Source organism: Lemur catta, chromosome 8 (assembly GCF_020740605.2).
Source record: "Lemur catta isolate mLemCat1 chromosome 8, mLemCat1.pri, whole genome shotgun sequence".
Taxonomy (NCBI): domain Eukaryota; kingdom Metazoa; phylum Chordata; class Mammalia; order Primates; family Lemuridae; genus Lemur; species Lemur catta.
In genome coordinates, this window is record NC_059135.1 from 87,143,427 (window position 1) to 87,169,034 (window position 25,608).

At 41.7% G+C, this 25,608-nt stretch overlaps 1 protein-coding gene across 8 annotated transcripts in view; it reads left to right on the forward strand.

Annotated features, from left to right (window-relative positions):
* The window catches only part of NCKAP5 (NCK associated protein 5), a 768,565-nt gene that overhangs the window by 694,803 nt on the left and 48,154 nt on the right, over positions 1–25,608 (forward strand). For 7 of the 8 annotated variants that reach the window (XM_045560316.1, XM_045560320.1, XM_045560318.1 and 4 more), the window contains 2 exons: positions 15,075–15,389; positions 17,849–17,985. In XM_045560316.1, the coding sequence (XP_045416272.1) occupies positions 15,075–15,389; positions 17,849–17,985 (452 nt within the window). Of the gene's footprint in view, positions 1–15,074; positions 15,390–17,848; positions 17,986–20,996; positions 21,130–25,608 lie in introns of all 8 variants that reach the window. The other variant, XM_045560321.1, reaches the window with a different exon arrangement.

Genomic DNA, 25,608 nt, shown 5'->3' on the forward strand with positions numbered 1-25,608 from the left:
TCACTTTTGGATTTCAGTAAGTCTTTGTTGGCCGGCTGGATATATAACGTTTTAAAGCAGGTATATCAAGGTATAATTTACATACAACAAAATTCACCTTGTTTAAAATATATAGTTCAATGAGTTTTGGTAAATGTATACAGTTGTATAACCACTACCACAATCAAGATATAGAACCTTTTTTTCACCCCAGAATCATGCCCCCTTACAGCAAGTCCTCTGCCAACACCACTAGTCCCAGAAAACCACTGATCTGCACTCTATCACTACAGTTTTGTCTTTACTAGAATTTCACATATATGGAATCAATCATTTTTCAAAGACAAAGTTTTTAATTTTGATAAAGTCTAATTTATCATTTTTACTTTTGTGGTTCATGTTTTTTGTACTCTTTTAAAGAAATTCTTGCCTACTCTAAGGTCACAGAAATATTCTTTTATGTTTTCTTCTAGAAGTTTTGTGGTATTAGTGGTTATGTTTGGGTTTATGCACTCATTTTTGTTTCCAGTGTGAGGAAAAGGGGAAGGTTTATTTTTCTCCATATGAATATTTAGTGTTTCCAGTGCCCTTTGTTGAAACACTATCTGTCCCCCATTAAATTACTGTGTCATCTTTGTCAGAAATCAATTGAAAATACATGAGTGAGTCTATTTCCAGAATGTCTGTTCTGTTCCACTGACCTATATGCAAATCCTTACCCAATACCACACTCTATTAGCATAAAATAGAATTCAGATAGTATCAGTTCTCTGACCTTGTTTTACTTTCTACAAGATTTTTGCATTTCCAAATGATTTTAGAATCAATGTGTCAATGTCTATTAAAACAAGCCTGCTAGTGTTTTGATTACAATGACGTCGAATCTATAGATCAATTTGGAGAGAATTGACATCTGAACAATATTGAGTTTTCTGATGTATGAATGTGGCAGATCTCTCCATTTATGTCAGCATTCTTTAATTTGTCTCCACAATGTTTTGCACTTCTTAGTGTACAGGCTTTCCACATATTTTATAAAGTGTATCAATATTTCATCTTTTGATGCTGTTGGAAATGGTATTGGTTTTTTATTTTAACACCAATTATTTATTTCTAATATATAGTAATATAATTGGTTTTTATATATTAACCTTGTATCATGTGACCTTGCTAAACTCACTTGTAATTCTCATGATGTTTTGGTGGATTCCTTAGGATTTTCTTTAAAATATAATTATGCTGTCTTCAAGTAAAGAATTATAATTCTTTCTTTCTGATATCTGTCTTTTATTTCTTTTCCCTGCCTTATTGCACTGGCTACAACCTCCAGTATAATGTTGAATAGAAGTGGTAAGAGCAGACATTCTTGACATGTTCCCAATCTTAGAGGGAAAGCATTCTGTCTATTTCTGTTAAGTATGATGTTATCTGTAGGTTTATTGTAGATGCCCTTTTACAGGTTAAGAAAGTTTCCTTCTATTCCTGGTTTGCTGAGAGTTTCTTCTTTTTTTTCTTTTGTCATGAATGGATGTTGAATTTTGTCAAGTGCTTTTTCTGTATTTCTTGAGGTGATCATATGGCTTTTCTTTTCATAGTGATTAATTTTTGAATGCTAAACAAACCTTTACATTCCTTAGATAAAGACCACTTGGTAAAGATCTTTTATCATTTTACATAATATTAGAATTTATTTGCTAATATTTTATTAGGTATTTTGCATCCATTTCATGAGGGGTATTGATTATTTTCTCTGTTTGTGATATCTTTGGGTTTGGTATCAAGGTAAAATGGGCATTATAAGATGATGGGTAAAGGGTTCTCTCTTCTGTTTTCTAAAAGAGTTTATGAAGAAATGGTAATTTTTTTTTCATTCTTATAAGTTTCATAGAATTCAATAGTGAAAACATCTGGGCCTACAATATTTTGTGAAAATATTTTTAACTGCAAATTCAATTGCCTTAATTGATACAGGACTATTCAGTTTATCTTTTTTCTTGAGTGAGTTTTGGTAGTTGGATCTCTCAAAGAATATTTCCATCTTATCTCAGTTGTAAAACGTGTTGGCTTAAGTTTGTTCATACATACATATGTATGAACATTATTGACTGGGGGATCTGCAGTGATCCCTTATTCATTCCTAATATTGATAATTCTTGTTCTTTCTTTCTCTCTCTCTCTCTCTCCGTACACCGCGTGTGTGAGTTTTTAGTCAGTCTCCTTAGAGGTTTGTCCGTTGGATTCATCCTGTCAAATAACCACCTCTTTCTTTTATTGATTTTTAAGTTTTCTTTTTTGTTTAATTTTATTGATTTCTGCTCTCATTTTTATTATTTCTTATGCTTGACTTGTGTTTAATATGTTCTCATTTTTCTAGTTTTCTTAAAATGGAATCTGAGAGCATGCATTTTAGACCCAGCTTACTTGTGCTATAAATTTTCCTTAAAGTACTGCTTTAGCTTCATCCCATAGTATTTCATTTTCATTTACTTCAAAATATTCTATAATTTTCCTTTTAATCCATGAGATACTTAGTAGTATACTGTGTAATTTCCAAATATTTGGAGATTTTTCCAGACACCTTTTTTCTGTTGATTTCTGTTTTAATTCTGTGATTGTCAGAGAACATATTTTGCATGATTGCAATTATTTTAAATTTGCCAAGGCTTTTTTTATGATGAAGGATACAGTCTGTCTTAATTACTATGTACTTAAAAAGAATATGAATTCTTCCCTTTATGGGTAGAGTGTGCTACAAAATAGGTCACATAGGTCATATAGGTCAAAGGTGTTTAAATTGTTTGGAGCTTCTGTACCTTGTGATTGTCTCTCTCCTTGTTCTATTAATTACTGAAAGAAGAATATTATAATAATTTTAATTGTGGATTTATTATTTTATCCTTTCAAGTCTATCAGTTTTTACTTCAGATATTTTGGAATTCTATTGATATGGATATATGTATTTAGGATTATTATGTCTTCTTGATGAATTGAACCTGTTATCACTATCTTCATCCCTGGTATATTTCTTTTCTGAAGACTGCATTTTTTTGATATTAGCATAATGATGTCAGCTTTCTTCCAATTAGTGTTTGAAAGCTTATACTTTATACATCCTTATGCTTTGCATGTGTCTGTGTGTTTATACTTAAATGAATTTCTTATCGACAGCATATAAATATATCCTTTAAATCCAATCTGATGATCTCAGCCTATTAGTTGGAGTGTTTAGACCATTTATTATATATTTAATGTAAATATCTAGATGGTTGTGTTTAAACCTACCATCTTATTATTTATTTTGTCTTTGTCCTATCTGTTCTTTATGTTTTTGCCTCTTTGTCAGCTTTTTTTTAAATTGAAATTTTTTATTGATTCCACTTCATCTCCATTTGTAATTTATTAGCTATACCTCTTTGTTTTCTTGTTTTAATGAGTGGTCTAACATTTAAATGTAATTTTATTACAATTTTACTTTATCATAGTCTTTCTTAAATAATATACGACAGATTACTTTGATATAACCCCTTCCATCCTTTGTGCTATTGTTATATATTTTACATGTCAGAAACCTCACAATAAACATAATTTATATACACCATATATTATCCTTTCCAGTGCTCTTTATTCTATACATCCAGATTTTTACTTGGTATCTACTTTTCATCTGCCTTGGAAAGCTCCCTTAATATTTCCTAACTAAAAATTCTATGGCAATGAATTATCTCAGCTTTTGTTTATTTGGAAAGTATCTATTTTGCCTTAATTTTTAAGGTTAATTGAAAAGTTGGTTAATTGAAATTAATTTTGAAATATTGGCCTTTTTTTTTCTTTCAGAATTCTTAGGAAGTTATTCCACTATCTCTGGCTTATGTAGTTTCTGACAAGAAGTCTGCTGTCAGTTTTATCTTTGTTCCTCTGAAAAGTTCCTTTTAAGATTTCATCTTTCATCACTGATGTTCAGCAATTTGGATATGATGTGTCTTGGTGTGGTTTTCTCTGTGTTGGTTTTGTTGGTTCATTGGGTCTCTTAGATCTTGAGTTTGTAGTTTGTATTAAATTTGGTACATTTTTGGTTATAATTTATTTACATAATTTTTTTCTTCCTTTTTCTTTCTTTTTTTTCCTTCTGGGGCTCCAGTTGTACATATTTAGACTACTTAATATTGATTGTCAGGTCACTGATGCTCTGTTTTTTTAAGTCCTTTTTTTTCCTTTGTCTTTATTTTGGGTAGTTTATATTGTTATGTCTTCAAATTCTCTGACATTTTTTCTTGCTGTCTAATATCTCTGCTAATCTACTAGTAATACTATACAATGTATTTTTATTTAAATGTAGTTTTTTACATAATTTACATGTGAACATTTTTATTATTTTAACATCTCCTAATTATGCTCAAAATTTGCTTTATATCTTTGTACATATTTATGAGATCTATAATAACCACATTTAAGTCCTTGTTTGTTAATTTCATTATCTCAATTTTTATCTTTTTATTGATTAATTTTTCTCTTCGATATGAATCCTATTTTCTCACTTTTTTGCATGTCTGCTGATTTTTGATTGGATGCCAGCAATTGTGAATTTTACATTGTGGATGTTTTATTTCATTGTATTCCTATTAAGACTGTTAAATTTTGTTCTGGGGTGCATTTAAGGCATTTGCACGTTAATTTTATTTTTCAAGATTCACTCTTAAGTTTTGTTATGATGAGTTTAAGGAAGCCTTTATTCTGAGCATAATTTAGCTTTGCTACGAAGGCTTGACCTTCCTTAGAATTCTACCATGTATTCCTTATATTGCAAGATCTATCCTCTGTGGATGATAGAAACATATTATTTTCAGTCTTGTGTGAGCTCCAGAAATTATTCAACCTACAACTTTATAGTAGTTCTTTCTCTGATTTCATGAATTTCACCTTATGCATTTGCAGGTTAGTACTCAGCCAGAGACTATAGGGAAACCTTTACTATTAGCTTTTCTCTCCAGTACACTGCCCTGCAAAGTCTAGCTGTCTTAATCCCTGTACTTACCCCCTTAACACCTATATTTGTCTCTTTAGTTCAGCATTACCTCCAGGTTATGTTTGTATTCCCTGTCTCCATGTTTCAGTCTAGAAACCATTTCCAGGCAGCTGGCTGGAAAATTGCAGGGCCCACCTCATTTGTTTCCCTTTATTCAGAAATTAAGTTCCGTGCCACCTGTCATCCAATATCTGAAAACTCTGTAACTCTGTGTGTGTGTGTGTGTGTGTATGTGTGTGTGTGTGTATGTGTGTATGTGTGTGTGTGTGTGTGTGTGTGTGTGTGTGTATGTATTCCTGTAACAGTTTAATTCTTCATGGATGGAAGCAAAAGCCTCTATATATTTTTACCGATATCCATATCCTCTGGTCTGTTGGATTTCATTACTTCTTTTATTACCTTCCTGTAGAGACAACCATGGGATACTGGTGAATGGAGGGTGGCAGCTGAAATGGAAAGATAAACTCATCTCAACTTCAGTCTTCTCTTCACTCACCTTTCAACTACAGTCACATAAAGGAAAAATAAATGATCCTTGAATATTCATTTTAAATAGATTATCTTGTAATAATTAAAATCTTTACCAAAGAAGTAAGGCATGTTAAAATTAATATTTTTTAAAAATCTAAAAGTATGAAGACTTCACCTTTCTTCCTTTCTACATATAATTCAAAAAAATTAATACTGATTAAATATAGAGACAAATGAAGAAAAACATCTTTGAACTCTAAATTCTTATCTTTCTAAAGCTTTTCGTTAAATATCTGTAATTACACTAATGTAAGGAAACTCAAATAATTTACAGTCTTAGAGTATATAACTTTACATTTTTAATTTTAAAAAGTTAGGCTAATAGTACATCAGGTGCTTTAGCTCCAGTGTTCCTGTAAATATTTTCAATAACATTTTCATCAGTTGCTAAATTGATAGGTCTGAATTTCCCTATGCTTCCCTGTTTTTATAGGCTTCTTGAAAATAAAGCCGTTTTAAGTTCCCTTTTCCAGCATCTTACCTCCAATTTATTTTCTTTCCTCCCTCCCCTCCTGTCTTATCAAAGCAGGTATTACCAGGCAGGTGAAACGGAGAGTAGAGACTATTTGTCCATATAATTCAGCAAACCTGATAGGGAGTAAAAGAGATTTCGAGAGACAGAATTGCCCATAATGGCCATCTGTGTCTATCAGATTCACCAGATAATTGTTTAGCTTTTCACTTTATTTTGGCATGACAGCTAGAGATGGAGTGAATCCATGAAAAAGAGTAGATTAGTGAACAGAAACAATGATAACCTTTTAGGATAGATATACTCTACCTTCTCTAAGTAGAAATCATGACTTAGTAATTTGGGAATGTGATCTGAGAGTGTAATGGGCCTGCGAACAAAGGAGAATCAGTAAACATTTGTTTTAGACCTTTCAAATACCTTGTGTAAGTACCAACCCAAAAGTAGATTGAAAGAAGATAACAAACAAATAGCCTAAATTATTATTAGATTGGGAGAAAAAGGTTGAGGGTAGAGTGATTTTGTTACAGATAGAGAATGGACAAGGATAATCTGGGGGGAAAGGAGTAAGATAAGTTGGCATTTCTTCAATTAGAAAAATGGTGATTGTGGATCAGGGCTGGAACCATTGTGGTTCTACATTTTTATGGTCCTCTAGACGGTTTGCTCATGAAAGTAAGTTGTGGTTTTTTTTCAGTTAGAAAAATGTCATACTAAGGAGGACGAGACTTGACATATGGATAGAAAAGTGCTTATGCAGGATTCATTGCATTGTGGGGACGTGGGAAGGCTTCATGTTGTACCCACATGAACAAGGACTTTGAGCTGGGAGTGAGGACTCTCAAAACAGGACCTGGGATCCAAGTCTGTTCCTAAGTCCAATGACCAGGTCAAGCAAATGCTGGCCATTAAACTATAGGTCACGTTAGCCTACTCTTGTATATCACGAGAAATACTGTGTACAAGTTTAGGCATTGATTTCCAAGACAGGCATAGTAGCATAGCAAGACATGAAAGAGTTATGTGATGACCTCAGGATTTTTCAGTCTGGAGTGATAAAAGTATAGAGATAATTATTATAATTTTTAAAGTCAAGAGGGGTTTAGAAAATCCCAGAATACTAGACCAAGAACCATCCCCAAAACTTTAGAAAAGGCTGTTTTAGTATCAGTGACAAGAAGGAGCATATCTTAAGGAATTTTCTCTCAGGAGTTATACCAGCTGTATATGTAAATAAATTCAAGCAAGATCTCTATGAAGGCATGGTCTACATGGGCACTTGGAATACATTTCTCACCTTTTCCAGTTTATATTCTTGAGCCACATCCTCCCTCAGTAGTTTATGTGATGCTACTATCAGACAAAGAATATTAGAGTCACTGGATACAGACTCAGCCTGTGATGCCACTTCTTTTATATAGTTTTAAATAACTTGTCCTTCCTCTTTACAAAGGAATTTCATGAACCCCCTTTCTTCCCTGCTTAAATTTGTTGTCATATTAATTTTTTACTTTTTTTTTCATACTCACTCCCTATACAACAGTGTACCAGACTCCCAATGTCCTGTCTTCCGTTATACCAAAGAGAGCCCGAGAGACTGGAAAGCAAATTTAAATTCTCCAGCACATTTTTCAAATCTCAGGAAGCTTAAATCCAGTTTGAACTTAGATGCTGAGTAGTCGCATGCATTCCAAAGCCATCAAATTGAATTTACCCTTCCAGAAGGTCATCTTAATGCCATAGCCAAACGTTACCCAATGATTGTGAATAAATAACTCAGTATAATCGTTTTTGACTGCCTTGACAAAACCATGGGGTAAACTTAGAATGAATAAGCTACGTTTAATTGATGTGGCTTTGGCAATAGGCTTAGTTTTTTTAGCTCGTTTCAGCCATGCAGATGAAGAGAAGGATGTGCAAATAAAGAGATCTGTTTTCCCATCTGTAGTTTAAGTTTCTGTTGCCAGTGCCACATGTAGCTTAAAGATGTTTTGGAACCTGGAGAGAACTCCTACGAAGACTTATTTACATGATCAGTTGCATTATAGAAAGTGTGCCAGTTAATAAGATGGTCTGAATATTAAACACCTACAAGTTGCTCTTTCTGACTGGTGAACTGTGTTGGGTCCTCATTGCATGTTTGGCTGAAACTTTTGTACACGTGATGGAAGTTCTTAAAAGTAAAAAAGACTCTGAGTTTCAAAGTTTTCTATTTTCCTAGGATTTATGAGGGTTGAAGAGGAGAAAGAAAGTGACTACTAACATAATTTGTTTGAATCTACAAATGGGTAGATCATTGCACAGAAGGCATTCTAAGCTTTTAGGATAAATGTGCTGTTAAGTTCCCTACCTGAAAATCATGATGTACTAATCTGAGGCTGTTCTCTGAGAGTGTCATAAGTCTGTAAACAAGGGAGCATCAGTAAACATCATTTGTGTAGGCTTTTTAAAAAACCTCTTAGGTGCCAACTCCAAAATGGACTTCCCAAGAAAATGGATGCCCTCATTTCTATACATGAGGCAGCTTGCAGCCAACTCTAAGTACTTTGGTACTTTTGATGAACTAACCTGCAGGGAGATGGTTGCCAAAAAGTAATTCCTTAGAAAATAACCAGGGTAGTGAAATGTACCCAGATGCTGCAGCATAACACTAACTGCACAGATGACAATTTGATTTGCCTTGGATTCCGTGACAGTAGGTGTATTATGTACCTACAGGAGCCTTCACTGCTCCCTGACAACCAGTTAGGGAAACTAATTGAACATCTACCTTGTAATGAGCACTCTGCCAGGCTTATTAAAAATGAGCTATGACTATGTAAGTCAGAATAGTTATAAAAACCCCTTGTTGTCCCACAACAAGCAGTCAGCCAAGCAGGTCTGCAAGCTCAGTCTTTCTGACTCTGAAGCCTGTACTCTTCTCACTTCATCTATCTGAATATTCAGAGTAACGTAGAACTAAAACCATGTTTTCTTAAACCTATCCTATAATAATCTCTCTGTACAGATACATTAATGATACCAAGAGTTTGGGTTTACAAACTCAAACCGTTAAAGATTTGTGAAATTGGATCTGTGAGAAAAAGTTGGAACACTGGAATCCGTAGAAGAGAAGCCTGAGGGAAAAATTAGTGGCATTTCCCAAACACCCCAAATCATTGCTAATTCATTTTCCACTCACTTGGAAATTTATAATAACTGATACAGTGCTGGAAATCAACTTTTCTCTTTGCAGCTATTTTTTTTTTTTTTTTTTTTTTTTTTGAGACAGAGTCTCGCTTTCTTGCCTGGGCTAGAGTGAGTGCCGTGGCATCAGCCTAGCTCGCAGCAACCTCAGACTCCTGGGCTTATGCGATCCTACTGCCTCAGCCTCCCGAGTAGCTGGGACTACAGGCATGCGCCACCAGGCCCGGCTAATTTTTTCTATATATATTTTTAGTTGTCCATATAATTTCTTTCTATTTTTAGTAGAGACGGGGTCTCACTCTTGCTCAGGCTGGTCTCGAACTCCTGACCTCGAGCGATCCACCCGCCTCGGCCTCCCAGAGCTAGGATTACAGGCGTGAGCCACCGCGCCCGGCCTCTTTGCAGCTATTTATGAAGGTAATGTTGCTGTGTGAAAGAATGTAGTATGAAACAAGTTTGGAAGAGGCATAGTCAACCCAATTAACAGAACAATTTGTTTTAGAAGGGAGTAACTCACCATTCTGTGAAAATGCATATCGGAAGTTACTGAGTAATCTCATCTACTCACTATAAATGGACCCCCGGAACTTGACTTTGTAAGAACTTAGTTCTCACACTACTGTGGGTGCTAGTATTAAATGCTATATGGTAGCATTCATATGACATCTAGAATCCCTGAGGATGGGGCCAGAGTCACGATGCCACACTGACTTTTGCTAGACCTGGGTGGGACCTTCAGGCCCAGCAGTGCTGCAAGGTGGGCGTGGGACTGGGGAGGATGCTAAGGCAGCATTCCACTGGCTGTCCTCTGTCCTGGTCATCCATCCTTGTTCCAAGGACTTGGAAGTACTAAGAAATCAGTCTTTAAAATATTCAGTTATTCTGAATGAGCTTATCCTTCTGGCCATCTGAATTAATGAAGTCTGGCTGTATGTGGAAAACAGCTACGGCAGCTACCGAGAAGAAGGCAGTCAACTCTTTGCTTCGGTTGCTGGAGTCAGAACAAAAAGAAACAGATTGAGATTTCACAAGAAGAGACTCACATTCATTGACTATGAGGAAGAATCTTCTAAGGATTGGTTGTTTTTTCATCCATCTGTTCATTCACTACACAGCAGGGAGCGCTGACTACATGTCAGGCTCAGCACAGCGCCTACGTGGTGATGGAGAGTGACTCAGGCGCTCCGCCAGCCTTACCATGCTGTGGAATAAGGGCAATGGCAGAGTGAGGAGCAGGCTCGTCTGTGAGTACTGGGGAGATGAATACAGTCCAGTTCTGCCCCCAAGATGCTCACAGTCTAATAACACTTAAATCAGAACAGCTGCCGTTTTCTAAATAATAACAGTGTCCCTGTTTCAAGCATTGTCTTGGGTTTATCATGTGCTTTGTTTCTCGTCCTCAAAGCACCCCTAAATGAAGATGGTGTGATCTACTTTGCAGATAAAGACATAAGGCCAGCTGCTGAGGCAGCCAGGTGTGGGGAGCAGCAGGGTAACACTCGTTGGCGAGATGGGTGGGGATTTTATATTGCACACCCTAAGTTAACAGTTTGAGAAGCTCCAATGGAAACATTTCTCCAAAATTTCTTTTCTGCCACCATGCCACATAGAACTTCATTCGTCTTGGCGGCTCCTTTCTCTCTCAGATACTATAACTTCTCTCTCTTTACTGAAGCCTGATGCCAGGTAATATTCCTAACCCCAGCAGTCTTAACATTCTTCCCCCAAAAGGAAAACCTTATAGAAAGTCCTGTATTTGCTTCTAAGAAACTAAAAAGGTATCCTTCTGCTTGCATACCAAACATGTGCAAGGTAATATATTCAAGGTGTCAGTAGACCTCAGTCCATTCTGGAAGTAAGAGATTCCCTACCATTCTGCTGCTGATGTGCTATAAATGGGTCCCACGTGTGCTGAGATGGAGATGCTCGGCCCCCAGGTAACCAGTGGTCCTGGAGCTGATGTTTTCCTCTGTGAGCCATATATTGATTATGTTTTCTATGTGTATCATGACTTTAAAGGGAATGGGCAGCAGTGCCCTAAGTCAGCCTATGAAATATCTGGGGCTTGATGGTGGTAATACTGTGAGCAGTTACCTTGAGAGACGGGCACATGGGACGAAGGGGAAAGGACTGACAGGGTCGGAGATGTAATCGGTGACCTTGGAAGGATGAAGCCTGCTGGTGTACCCAGTGACCCAACCCTTGAACTCGTTAGCAAGGCCCTGGTTGGCAGCTGTGCTCACAGCCACAGATGTGAACTCAGGCTTATCGAGAGCAAGACTGAGTCAGCTCATTGAAGATGCAAGGCAGGCTCGCCCCTTTGAACTTGTTACTACTACAGCCATTTAACAATGTTGTGAGTTCTTAAAATCCTCTGAGAAAATACTAGCTTCAGAAGTACACTAACACTTGTAATTTGGGTTACAATATTTTTATGAACTGCAAAAAACTAATAGTGCCTTAAAGAAACTCCATAAAGACGGTGTCAGCATTTTCAGTATAAACTCCAGTTTCCAAAGGTTTGTGCATGCTGAAGAAATTTGCTTGAGGGTGAAACTTGGCACATGTCTGAGCCCCTGACTGTCCATACCTCATTTCATAGGTACTTACAAATGAGTCCTTCACATTCACTACATTTGGCATCTGGAATTTTTAGAAATAAAAAAAAAAAATGGCCTTAATAGCAAGTGGTTTCTGAGCTTAATGTCAGGGCACACAATTCTCAGAGAATCAGAGAATTCCAAATGTCCTGTTTTGTAGATTCTGGTAGAGTAATATTGCATGTTGAATGGAAAGGGGAAAAAGTTAAGGGAATGGATGCTAGAAAATGTTGGTATCCTCAGAAGAATACCAGATTTAGACCCCCTTAACAATTTTTCCCACCCCAAATCCCTGTTCTGCCCTATTCCTGCAACTGACCCGTGGATTGTGTTATATAGGCCGGGCAAACATATGTGGGCTTTGTAGATGGGGCCTGTTTCCAAATAATCACTGAAAAGGCAGCCAAGAATCTCACTTTGCTTTTTGAATCTTCATTTAAAGGAAGTGGATTAAGTGCTCTACAAGCCAGAAAATACCTAGAATGGAGAGACAAAGCCTGAAAAACATTGCCTTAGAGACAATGTGCCTATCACCAAGCTGGGGGGCGGCAAAAGTAAACTCTAGAAAAACCCTGGCATAGAAATCTAAGGATCAAATCCAAGAGAGCAGAGGGAAGATTTACTAGGCAATTGTGATTCTCAGGAACTGCGTAGATAAAGATGCGTAGGCACCTTGCTTAGGCACAGACAACTGGAGGGATGCAGGGCATGTTGAAAGTAGACTCCAGCCTCAGAATTGGGAGCTCAGGAACCAAGCTAGAGTTCTGAGGCCAGCACCGATTACAGAGGAGAAGCTGGGCAACTTGCCTGGGAGCAGGGGGCCGTGGTACCAGTCTTCTGCTCACATGGCTGCCTCTATGGCCAAGAACTGAGCAGACCCTGCTTCGGGGTTTACCTGTGCAAAGAGTGGGAATCAGTATAGCTTGATGGCTAAAAGCATGGCCTTTGTAGTCAAATAAGTCTAGATTCAACACTAGGCTCTTTATAGAAAACGGCCTTGGACAAGTTGCCTCTGATTCCTCATTTCTAAATGGCAATAATAGCTCTCACCTTATAGGTTTGTGAAAATGAAGAGATGATACAAAGAAATCAGTGAACTCTTGGTAGCTGGAATAAAGAGCCAGACTTTTGATGACGCATCTTCTTGAAAGGCAATAGTGCCGCTAGTGTCCTGCTATGTGCACTCCTTGGTTCAGGGGTAGGTGGTCCTGATGCCGGGAGTAAATTATTAGGCAGGCAGCCTGGGGCACATAGGGCCTAACACATCTCAGCTGCTGCATCCCATAAATCTGTGATGCCCCATGCCCACAGATTGGGTTGGTTCTGATGAAGATCCACGTACTCCGGTGTGAGTCTGGAATATTTCAGAATTGCCCCAGTTACAACACATGGACATGCTAACTCCAAAGAGCATTGTAGGCGAAAATTAAGGAAGACAGAAGTTTGAATAGCAGGGTCTTTTTTTTTTTCCAACTCTTATAGCAATGCCTCCCCGTGGAAACAGCTACTCATCTCTCAAAAGGCTATTCTGTAACAATTAAATCCCCTTAATTGAGGAGAAAATGAATAGAGAAAATAATGAACGATCCGTAAGGCTGGTTGAGAGTAAAAGTGGACCAGGTGGTGGTCCTGGAACAAATGGGGCTAAAGGTTAGCTGTTGTGATCTTGGGAAAGAAAAGCACCTCTCAGACCATGATGTGCGATTCAGGGGTCCTGGCAGCTATGACCAAACTCTGAGATCTGACGGTAAATGGATGGTCAGATGGCACCATCCTGCCGAACAGGGTATCTGCATCTTCCTACCAAATATTCCTGTGGAGGCTGAAGCCTCTCGTTTAATAGGAACTTCATCTTCCTAGTACTTCCAAAACGAAAAGCAAACCTGCTCAAACCTAGAAAGGTCACCCCTTTGTTTTTACCTAATACTCAAGGAAATTCCTAGAATCCTACTATCCACTTATAGCAAAGAGGTTTTGAGGAGGAGGGTGAGGGAATGGGTAGATTCTGAATTCTGGACACTAATTGCTGAGCATCAGATGAGATTGTATATGGAAGGTACTTAAGGATAAGCTATTTACCTATCAGATATCTATTTCCATGTAATAAATATACTAAGCATTTTGTTATATTGCCATTCACTGTTTCGTTTGTTTGGCTGTCTCCCAGTGTGCTTGGTGTCACTCTAAATTCTAGGGGTTCAATGGTGAATATATTTTAATTCTCACAGCAAGACCCAGAGAGGTTAAAGTCTTACCCAGGGATTGAAACAATAAGTTATTTGCAGAGACCACACCACAAGTCTCTGTTCCATAAGGCACCAAAGAAATGGTAGCCATTGAGCTTTTGATACAAAGATTATGTCATGATCTATTATATTCCCCACCGTGCCTAACACAGTGCTAAGTTGTACCTCTTACCCAGTGCCAGACTTACAAGATGCTTGCAAGATGAAACTAAGGAACTTTCATTCCAAGATTATCATGTGAACAGGAGACTTTCTGGGTGGTAACCAGATTTTGGAAGCTGTCTTTTTGGCTTAGATAAACCCCACCACCATTTCAGAACTTTAAAATGTGATCATTTTTGCAGATATTGTATTTTTGTCTGTATATCATGTTTTTTGAAGATGGGACATGATTAACAGAATATGTCACATACATGACAAATAGTGGGATCCTTGGGACTGACAAGACATCCAAAGGGTTACTGAAGTGAGAGTGAATGACAGAAAGTGGCTCATTAAATGTCTGTTTCCTGCACCTCACTGGAAATTTACTACACCACTAATACTATTTATAAATGTTTATCATTTTTCTTTTTCTTAAATTCTCCCTTCTAGGTGTGCCCTTTCCCCTCAGATCATACCCAAATACCCATGATTCTTTTTTTTTTTCTTTTTGAGACAGAGTCTTGCTCTGTTGCCCGGACTAGAGTGAGTGCCGTGGCGTCAGCCTCGCTTACAGCAACCTCAAACTCCTGGGCTTAAACGATCCTCCTGCCTCAGCCTCCCTAGTAGCTGGGACTACAGGCATGCGCCACCATGCCCGGCTAATTTTTTCTATATATATTTTTAGTTGGCCAGATAACTTATTTCTATTTTTTAGTAGAGACGGGGTCTCGCTCTTGCTCAGGCTGGTCTCGAACTCCTGACCTCGAGCGATCCACCTGCCTCGGCCTCCCAGAGTGCTAGGGTTACAGGCATGAGCCACCGCGCCCGGCCCCATGATTCTTTTATCCTTCTTTCGTGAGCCTTCTCTAATCCTCTCTGTCACTCCATCTCAGAATCAAACTGCCAGATGAGAACACTGGACAGTGGGATCGGAACCTTCCCGCTCCCAGACTCGGGAAATCGCTCAACGGGACGGTACACGTGCCAGCCAGACTTCCCGGAGGACGCTGAGCCCCTCCTGCCCCTGCAGCCAGCCCTCTCCGCAGCTTCTTCTATCAGAGCCCAAACCCTTGAGCGTGAAGTGCCTTCCTCCGCGGACAGCCAGCGCCCTGCAGACAACGCCATTGTCCACTCCGCCTCCGACCCCGTCATGACTGCCAGAGGGATGCGACCTCTGCAAAGCCGCCTCCCCAAACCGGCCTCCTCAGGTAGAGCGCCAGCTGTCTTTCAGATTAGATTGTGTTCCCACCCGTTATATTGCACTTGCTGACAGAAATGGAAAACCTTCCACCAGGAGATGAGTAAGCCACCTCTGCCTGATGGAACTATGGATATGTGGAAATCCCTGCGTGCCCGTCACCGAACAGTAAAGCAATGTGTATAAGACATTATCTCCCCGTAGTACTATGTTAAGGAATGCCCGCACATAGAAGGAGACAAACATGTAAGCACTGGTGTATGGATATATGAGTCAATTAAGAAAAAACACACAACATACGTTTGCGGGATTTTATCTTCTAAAACTTAACTGAATGTAGACTAATTTAGGCCCAAGATATAAATTTAGCTAAAATATTGTTTGCCCTCTAACCAGAAACATAGGTCTTCTGATGTATTCCCGTCCTGTTCAAATATATTTATATGTTGAACTCTAAAAACTGAGTTTGATATATCAGCAGTAGATTGTGCATTAACTGCGGTAGAATGGAGGGAGCTTTCCCATTGAGAAGTACCATCCTTCGTCGCAGTCAATCGGAACAAGCTGTCATGATTGAAGACAGACCTAGGCTAAGGGTCAAAGTTTTTTCATAGTTCCCTCAAGATTAAAAATATTTATTGCAGCCAAGGATGACACTAAATAATTTTTAACTTGTACGGCTTACGTTGCTTTTACGACATGCATAAGCATATGAACTAGAACTCTAGATGGAACACTTTCATTTATGATTTGATGATTAGAAAGGAGCTGTAAGTGGAGATTATACAGTAGGCTTCTGAGAAATTAGAAAAGAAGTCTTTTAATTAAACATCTTTGAATAAATGTGATTGGGCTATTCCCATGGCTGCATTCTTCCTTCATACAGTAATACCAACTGCCACGAGCATTTCATCACAAACTTCTCATTCCAAGCCAAAGCTACATTTTTAAAGGCTATAATGCATATTATTTTTGAAATAAATGTGGTGTTAATTAATGACATAGCCTCCAGACATTCAGGGGCAAAATCTTAGTTATAGATTATGTGCTCCATGCCTGAATAGTCACATGTGTGACCTCAATTCAGTGGCAGGCTGCCGCAGACTCCATGATTAAACACTGTCATTATAACAAATTGAATAGAAAGCTCAAGCCTTGAATTGCTTCATAAGGAAGGGGTAGGAAGGAGGTTGTTCTGATCTTGCTGCTAATATTCACCACACTGGGTTTTTAAGGGTTGTGTCTTAATTAAATTATAATGAAGAGTTGTAAAAGGGTAATGTATGGTAGACAGTAAGGTGAACACACTGCAAGGAATTTTTGCGTTGCCCATCCTGAAGTTTCCTGTCCATCAAATGATATCTGTGGTCCAGAGGCAGGGCCTGCTTTCCAATGCTTCTCTTCTCTGTAGCCGTTTGTTATTCACGTTAAAAATTAGGGAATGGGGAACAAAGGGAAAATGGAGTTATACCTACTTTAGGGCAGTTGCTTCCTGTTTACTGTGTACATTTGAATTGGTTTTTCTCTTATCCCCATATCAAAAATAGAAGTAACTCTACAAATTTCACAGTGCTGATGAAAACATAATTACTTTGCTTCTCCTCACAAGCAAAATGCTGTGGAAAGGCTGTCACAGCATGTCCTGTTGATAATCATTGAGGTTGGAGGATAATGACAGCAATTCTCCTTTCTGGCATGATGAAGGAATACACTCTGCAGGTTAATCTCCTATTACTGGTAATGGGGAAACTTTCTTTAATTGTTCTCTGCTAATTATGCCCTTGCTACTCAAAGTGTGGTCCATGAGCCAGCAGCATTGGCATCACCTGGGAGCTTGTCAGAAATGCAGAATCTCAGAGCTCACCCCACACCTACTGAATCAGCATCTGCAGTTTAACAAAAGCTCAGCTAATACACAGACATGTTGATGCTTGACAAGTACTGCCCTGCAAGATCTTCAAGAGCCTCCAAGCAAAGTTTCTTAACCACATTATTCAAAATGATCTTAATAATGTTCTAGGAGAATAGGGGTTCCCTGCTGAAGTATATTTGGGAAATGCTGCAAATTTGTATGCTGTCTTTGGAAACTATGACAATGCCCATTATCACAATGAAGGCTCTGAAAAGTCCTCCAGAAAAGAAACTTGTTTGTTATCGAATGAATAACATTATTTGAGGAATAATCCAAGTGTTTCCCAAATGGTTTGCCCACTGAACCATTTTAAACCTGAAAAGTCTTTCAACATTTTGTAGAAAAGGGGTCCAAGAACAGTTTGCCTTTGGGTCTTGAAGGTGGCCATCTGCTCTTGTTTGGGGTAGCACAGACTTGCAGGAGACAGAATGGAGGAAGCCCAGCTTTCGCTGTATTTGGACCTTTTTATTTTTTAATGTGTCCCCCACCTCCCTCCCTACACTTGTGACAGGTTGGTGAAAGCTGATTTGTGATTCCATATGCATTTCCTCATTTAGGAAAAATCGGTTCCCAGAAGCAGAACGAAGCAGAGCCAAGGCCTCAGACTTGTGCGTCATTCGAATACGCTGAAGACCCCATGGCAAGCGAGCGCCTTCCAGCCTGGGGGGGTGAAGACGCCGCCGCTGAGACCCAGGTGAGGGGAGGCCGAGGGAAGGATGCCATCCACCTGTCGGTCTCGATTGTGGAAAGTGACCTCCTTAAACACTTCTGTGACAGATTTAATTTTAAATGAAATATTCTGTTGGTTTATTGAATACAAACCAAGGTCTAAGGCTTATCCCTTTCCCTGAATTATTGAGGAGCACCATAGGTTCTTGGGACATCTTTATTCTAAAGAATTCAAAGTGCTTCTGATCTGCACCCAAATTCTTGGGGTATGGGTGCTCTCCCCTCATTAGACATGCACTCTCCCAAGCCATAAGGCACGAGTTGGAATAATTTGTTTTTCCATTTATTATTTCAGCAGTTACTTTAACCTTTACCTTGCTCCCATGCAACAGCAAAAGTGGGTATAATTCTCTTGCTTTCATGGATGAATAATCTGAGGCTTAGCATGGTCAAATGACTTGCCAGGGTCAGTAAGACCTGAGTTTCATCAGTGCCCATCATTGTTGCTGTGGGTTCTTCACCCAGCCTGAGATGGCACACACGGCCTTCTGACATGTTCCCCGAGGAAGGAGCTCACAGCTCAGAGATTCTTTGTTCCTCCTTTGGGGGTTACTTGGTGTTCCCTCCTATTTACCTCTTCCAGCTGGTTACTTTGACCATAGTCAGCCTGTTCGCTCCTCTCCCCGCATGCTGGGGCTGGCCACTGCAGGGCCCTTGGTGGTGCCTGGCAGTGGGGAGGGTGGAAGGACATGTGGCTCCTTTCCCAGAGCCTCCTGGCCCTTCCCTGACTCTTCCTGCTTCTGCTGCCCTTGGCTCTCCCAATTCAAGCACCAGAAGCCCCCATTGCTATTTTTACTAGGGTTTCTGCGCCCCCATGATGAAGAAGTACCCACATTTGTCTACATCTGAGGTCCCCCGCACCCAGCGTGCCGAGCCTTCTTTTGGCCTTGAGCACCTCCGTGTGGAAATGAGTCTGTGGACAGGTAAAGGGGAGACCTCTGGGCCCACAGCCTCGATTTTCAGCAGAGAACAGCAACCCAGAGACCTGCGGGCTGTGATCAGGGGCCGAGGGAAAGTTGCTGTGGAGCTGAGACTGGACTGGGCCCTCTGAGTCCCCGTCCCGTGCTCAGAACGGCCACTCCGCAGGACGCGGGTCTGAGAGGCAGAGGAGAAAACCATGGTCTTCTATCATGCCTCAAGGTAAACACAGAGCTGTGAGGGCTCCTCCAGATCAGCGGGGCCCACACTCAAGCAGGCACCAGAGTCACCTGGGGGTACACAGCTTGCTGTCCTGACATGCACGCAGTGTCTGATTTGGTATTTATGGAGTGAGATCTAAACATTTCTAACAGATTCTCAGGTGACGCTGGTGCCCAGAACACACTTTGCCAAGCATTGCTACCACTGCCCCAAGGGACGCTGCCCTTGCTTTGGGGACAGGAGGATAGAGAAAATCACAGAAGACACCCAGAGCTGGAGAGGGGGGAAACCAATTCAGAAACAAGTTGCTGACAGTGGCAAAGGGGTTTGATTAATTTCAAGAAAGTAAAAAAAAAAAAAATAGTTACTGTGTGTTGACCCAGAGGGAGACCTGTCCCCTCTCCGTGCAACGGCTGGATGCTCCTCACACAACAGACACAGCCACCAATAGACGCACCTCTCTAGGGTCCCCTTGTCACCCTGCACCAGCTTCGCCCACTGGAAATCCTGCCCTGACTTGTAAGAGTCACCACTGTGGCTTGGAACTTAGAACCCTGCTCCTTTGACTGCCAGGTCAGGAAAGTTTGAAGTAAGAATTAGCTTTATATTTCCTGTACCCAGCACAGTGCCTGGTTCAATTAGTGTTTGTTGAAAGGAGGTATGAAAGAATGCGTCCCCTCATACCCAGAAAGTGTTACTGGAGTCCTTTTGGAACTCTGGACACCGGGTCCCCTGGAACTGCAGTCGACAGACTTGTCCTCCTTCATGGACTTAATCCTTGCTAGACTACTGGGGTCTCCAGTACTGCGCTCTCCACCCCTGAAACATAGCACACTGCTTGGCACAGAGTAGGTACTGAACAAGCACCTATTGAATGGGTGGGCGAGTGGCTAAATGAATAAAGGAATAAAGGAAATGAGTGACAGCTTAAATTTATAACCCAGCCGAGGGAGCTTATATACTAAGATGTGTTTTGACAATTCCCAACCCAATGACACCCTCCCAAAGAAACTTTAGAGACCCAACCAAGCATCTGTACTGAACTGTCAGGGAGAGGTGGGGAATAATAAACTCACAGAGCAGTCTACAAACAGAAAAGAGGGTCCTAGATACCCTCAGTTCAACAGGTAGGAGTCACAGTCCTGGATCCAGTGTTTTACGTGTGTGCACAGAAGGAAGAACTCTTCATGCACAGTCAACCGACTCAGTGATGCCTGAGCACAGCATTATTGCCACATGGGGGAGGGGTCAGCCTGTGTGTTCATAGGAGCAAGAGGGGCACTGGGCCCCTCGCCCCACTCACTGGCAGCAGGACTGCGTAGGGTCAGCAATTGCTTACTTTCCTAAAGGCCACTGTCCTTTTGGGGGCTAGAAAAAAAATTATAAATTAGGCAAATATTCATTTGTCCTCAAGGTTGACTGTTTTAATACCCTCTGATACTTGAAAGCCAATGATGAGGTCAGTTAAATAAATAAGCCGTTAGACTTGGAACAGCAGCTCATAATAGGCACTCGAGAAAAACAAGACCCTATCAAGACGTGTACAGACTGCAGAGCGGGTAACTGTGGGGACTTTCCTGGGCCCAGGACAATGGCCGAGTGCCGTCAACAGCTTCATCATTGCCAGCCCGTTCCGCGGCCCTGGTTGCTGAGCAGACCGCTCCGGCCCCAGGAGGCAAAGTAGTTGTTCTTGGGTGGGGTGGGGTGGGCTGGGCGGAGGGAATGGGATTCCGAGCTCACAAAGACAGCCAGGTGTGACCTGTTCACATCCTCACAGGATGGTCTGCACGTTTGGTTTGTACGACTACTCTTAACAGTCTCGTGTTACTTGTTTAGGACAAGGTACCCAGAATGTGTACATACTCTGCCAGCGGTGGCAGTGATAGTGACAGTGACCTGGACTGTGGAGATAATGGTTTTGGAGCTGGAAGGGGACAGTTAGTGAAAGCACTGAAGAGCGCCGCCCCAGGTAATGCACGGGAGCAGGGGGACACGCGGGGCCCCTCCGTCTGGGACGCCCTGAGTGTGCCTTTCGCTGTGCCCACCCCCACCCTCCTTGATGTTACATTGTCGCTCCGTGTCTCTCCTGAGATCTGATTTTCTGGTACATACAGATCGTCTGTGCACATCAATTTTTTTCTGCTGTAATCATCATGACATTGCAGTGCAGTCTGTAAGGATTTTATTCCCAAATCTGGCATCTCTCAAACAGCCTCCAATGGAGTTATGTCAATAATGAAGGAATGACTATAAAGATAACTTTGTTCTTAATTACATACTGTGGCAACTTAAATCAGCCCGTGAGCCATGGCTGGAGACTTCCGCACTCTCTGCTAACCCCATGCTGTCTAGCTCTGGACCTGTTGGCTGTGCTGTCATGGACAGGTCTGTCTGTGAGGTCGAAGCTTCCTCACTGTCTTTTTCTTTGAATCAGAATTGGCAGTAGCAAAATCATCATCCCTAGGCATTTAAAAATATGTTTATTCAGATGGCACTTCCTTACAGATACAAGAGGACAGACGACTCCCTAAAGCAAAATGTGATCTGGGGTCTGCTTTTCTTCTAATCCATTCTGGATTGTTAGAAATATTTTAACGATGCAATGGAGACTCATTCTCTTCCTACTAATCAACTTTTTCTCAAATACTAACCTAGAAATTACATGATGAAACCATGATTTTCTTTTTCAAAGTAAGGCTGATATGGTGCTTTAAGGAAAAACATAATCTAGCAACCATGTGTGTTTCCAGTTGTGTTCCCAATTTTCAGATAATCTTGGCGTTTGTAACATGAGGTATGGGGGGTCAGACTGGCATATAAGAAGAGCCCATTAATCTGAACCCACCACTTTGTTCCTCGCTTCTTGTAAGTCATCAGAGAAGCGGGACCAATGTCTGAATCATGCAAAGGCTTACCAAGAAGAAAGTGGTGAACACCCCTGATATTTTAGTGGGATGTTGTCGCTCTTTCCCCATTGGCTCTCTGTGGTTTATCAGTGTCCCTTTGGTTGTAACAGGAGAAGGGGAGTTCATTGTCACAAGGCTTGCCCAGTGAGGACACCTAGACCAGGCCAGCTCCTAGTCCACGCTTTTCCCTTGAACTCACACGGGTCCCTGGTGAATTGCCTCATCTCACCAACCCTCAGCCGCCCACGCAAGAGCAGTTTCCAGGGCCCCTTCCATCTCTCAAACTCTTTCCATTTATTACTGAACAAATATTTGTTGGAAGCTTCCTCTGGACAGTTTTCTAGTGGTGAGTAAATGCACAGAGATCCCTGCCTGACAGTAAACAATATATAAAATAACCTAATAAATGTAGTATATTTAATTTGTTCCAAGGAGGTAAGTACCGCGGAAAAAACAGGTAGAGCAGAGCAAGGGAGAGTGGGAGTGCTGGGGTCTCGGGAGGTTGCAACTGAAGTGCAGCAGCCTCACTGAGGAGGTGGCTTTTGAGCAGAGAGCTAATGCAGGAGAGGGAGCGAGCCGGGAGGACGTGTGGGGAAGGGCATTCCCGGCAGAGGGGACAGCCAGCGTGGAGGACCTGAGGCAGAGCTTATGCAGAGTCCAGAAGCAGCAGGGGACAGGGGGCCGTGCCAGAGAGAGCGAGTCGGAAGCCTGATCAGATGGGGTCAGAGGAGCAGAAGGAGCCAGAGCCTGTGGGACCTCGTGTGCCTTTCCAAGGCCTGACTTTTCCTGTGAGAGACAGGCACAGAGACTGTAGACAACTTTGAGCTTAGGAGTGGCATGGCATGCAGTGTTTTAAAGCGATCCCTCCCACTGCCTTCCTGTGAAGACAGAAGAAGCCAGAACTACTAGAAGCCTGTTGCAGGCGAGAGATGTTTGTTAGTGGCTTGGACCAGGTAGTGGCAGTGAACTTGCTAATAGACCTCCCAGGTTGATGGAAGTGCTCTGTGTCTACACTGGCCACTGGCTGTTAAGCACTTGAAACAACGGCCAGTGTGAGTAAGGAAGTGAAGTTTTAAATTTAAGTTTAATACTTGTTTTCCTAAGAGTTCTCACTAGGGCCATTCCTTTTTTTTTTTCCCTCTTTTTAATTTTGTTTAAATTTTAGTTAATTTTAATTTAAGTATGAATAGTCACTTGGGGCTCATCATACATCCCAGGGAGTGAGAATGGTCCAATTCTAGATCCAATTAAAAATACATGAATTTACAATTGCAAATATGTGGAAACAGCCCAAGTGCCCATCAGTACATGAGTGGATTAATAAAATATGATATATGTATACCATGGAGTTCTACTCAGCCACAAAAAACAATGATGATCTAGCACCTCTTGTATTATCCTGGGTAGAGCTGGAACCCATTCTACTAAGTGAAGTATCACAAGAATGGAAAAACAAGCACCACATGTACTCACCATCAAATTGGTGTTAACCAAACAACACTTATGTGCAAATATAGTAGTAACATTCATCCGGTGTCGGGCAGGGGGGAGGGGGAGGACGGGATGGATATATTCACACCTAATGGGTGTGGTGCGCACCGTCTGGGGGATGGACATGCTTGAAGCTCTGACTCAGGTGGGGCAAAGGCAATGTATGTAACCTAAACATTTGTACCCCTGTAATATGCTGAAATAAAAAAAAAATACATGATTCACTGGTAGACTAGAGGAAAAGTGGGGGGTGAAGGATGACTCCAAGATTTGGGTCCTGGAAGGGCTGGAGTTGCTGCCCACTGCAGTGGGGCATCTGTGGGGACATGCCAGGTTTGCAGCCATCAGCCTGTGGTGAAGCTGGCGAGTAGGCAGTTCTCAGGTGTGTCTGGAGTCCGTGTAAATTTGAGTGTCATCAGTATGGTGACCACATTTAAAGCCAGGTGAGATTAGGAGGGGACGGAGAGCAGATAACAGAGGACCGTGTCCTCCCATCTTCTCTCAGCTGGGGAGAAGAGGAAGTCCCGGGAAGGAGACTGAGCAGGGGCAAGCCGTGACGGGGGGAGGGCCAGGTAGGGGGGTGTCCTAGAAGCCAAGTGAAGAAAGCAGGTCAAGAAGGAAGGGTGTGATTCTGCCTGCTGCTTGTTCCCGAGAAGAGGCATGCCGTCTTCAGCTGGACCTGCCCTTCCTGCCCTGTGGCAGTGGGCTCCAGTGTGGAGGACAGACTGGATGGGGATGGTTGACAGGCAGTTTGAAAACTCCTGGAAAAGGAGACAAGATTAAGACAGATTCCGACTCCGAATGGGAGAGTGCCTGGTAGGAGAGAGCTTACTTTAGGGCTCGCGTTTCAGCAGAGGCTTGTGCAAGGCCATCAAGAATAAGTGTTCGGCATGACTCTGCACCCGGGTGAACAGTAAACTGGCTCCTTGAGCTTTTCTTTTTTTCCCATCCCTCTGAGAAATGAAGTGAGTCCCAGCCTGAATTTTTTTCTTCTATATACTCACTTTGCTCATGCTATTCCCTCCAACTGAAGCGAGTCCCTCTTGGAAAAGGAGCAGGTTTAGGTCATTCTATTGCTTTAGCTTCTGGGCGGATGGTGCTGCTTGGGAGAAGGTGCTGAGGCCCTGGAAGCAGCACAGGCAGCAAGACGATCCTTCCCTCCCGCCTTTAGAAGTGGACTTGCCAGAGATCTGTCACAGGCACACCCCGACCAGCCAGCCGCTGGGCAGCCCTGGCTGGTGACCGACGGTGCTGCCGGGAAGGGGGAATGCGTGCAGACAGCTGATGTGGCTGTGGCGTGTGCTGGCTTCCAGCAAACCCTAGCAAGGGGCACTTAGGGTGGACGCAGCACCATTAACTTTCTTCATGCTGGCAAAGGTGGTTTAAAAAGATAATAGAGACAAGAGAAAAACAATAACAGGAGGATGTGCCTTGGGTGTCCAGTGGAGATTTATTCCCCTCTGAGTCACAGTGTTGCTTTGCGTGCTTCGCACGTGCCTGAGAAAGGGAGATTGGCCCCCACACCCCTTCATTCCCTCTTTAACCAGGTTTTGTAACAGAGGTCCCCAACTTGCAGGATAGAATTTGCCAGTAGATCTTGAAGCTTTATTGGATGTTTGCCAAAATAGTTGCCCTTTCTCAAACACACCCTTCCTCCCTGGTTCCCTGAAGTTTCCCTCGGGCAGGGGAAGACATTTGATGGTGGCAATCTGTCCTCCACAGCTTCTAGGACACGTACTGTCACAGGCTGTCACCTGTCCTCTCCCGATTCCTGGACGCTCACTCTGCTGGTCACAGCACAGCTGGGGACGTCCCTCCGAAACAGGGTGGCCTGAGGCCCCAGGTTCCCTGGTTTTGGGTGCCCACTACCTTCTTTGCATCACACCAAAAGTGGCCAGAGAAACCTACTCTCCAAGACCCTGCCTAGGGGCTCATAGCCCACTGAAGTAAACACACGTCCTTTCTTTCAAGGTTGGTTTCTGTAGCTTGACTTTGAAAACTGTTTAGAAAGTCCAGGTTGTTAGCACAGAGTAGGCAGCGGGAATGGGATT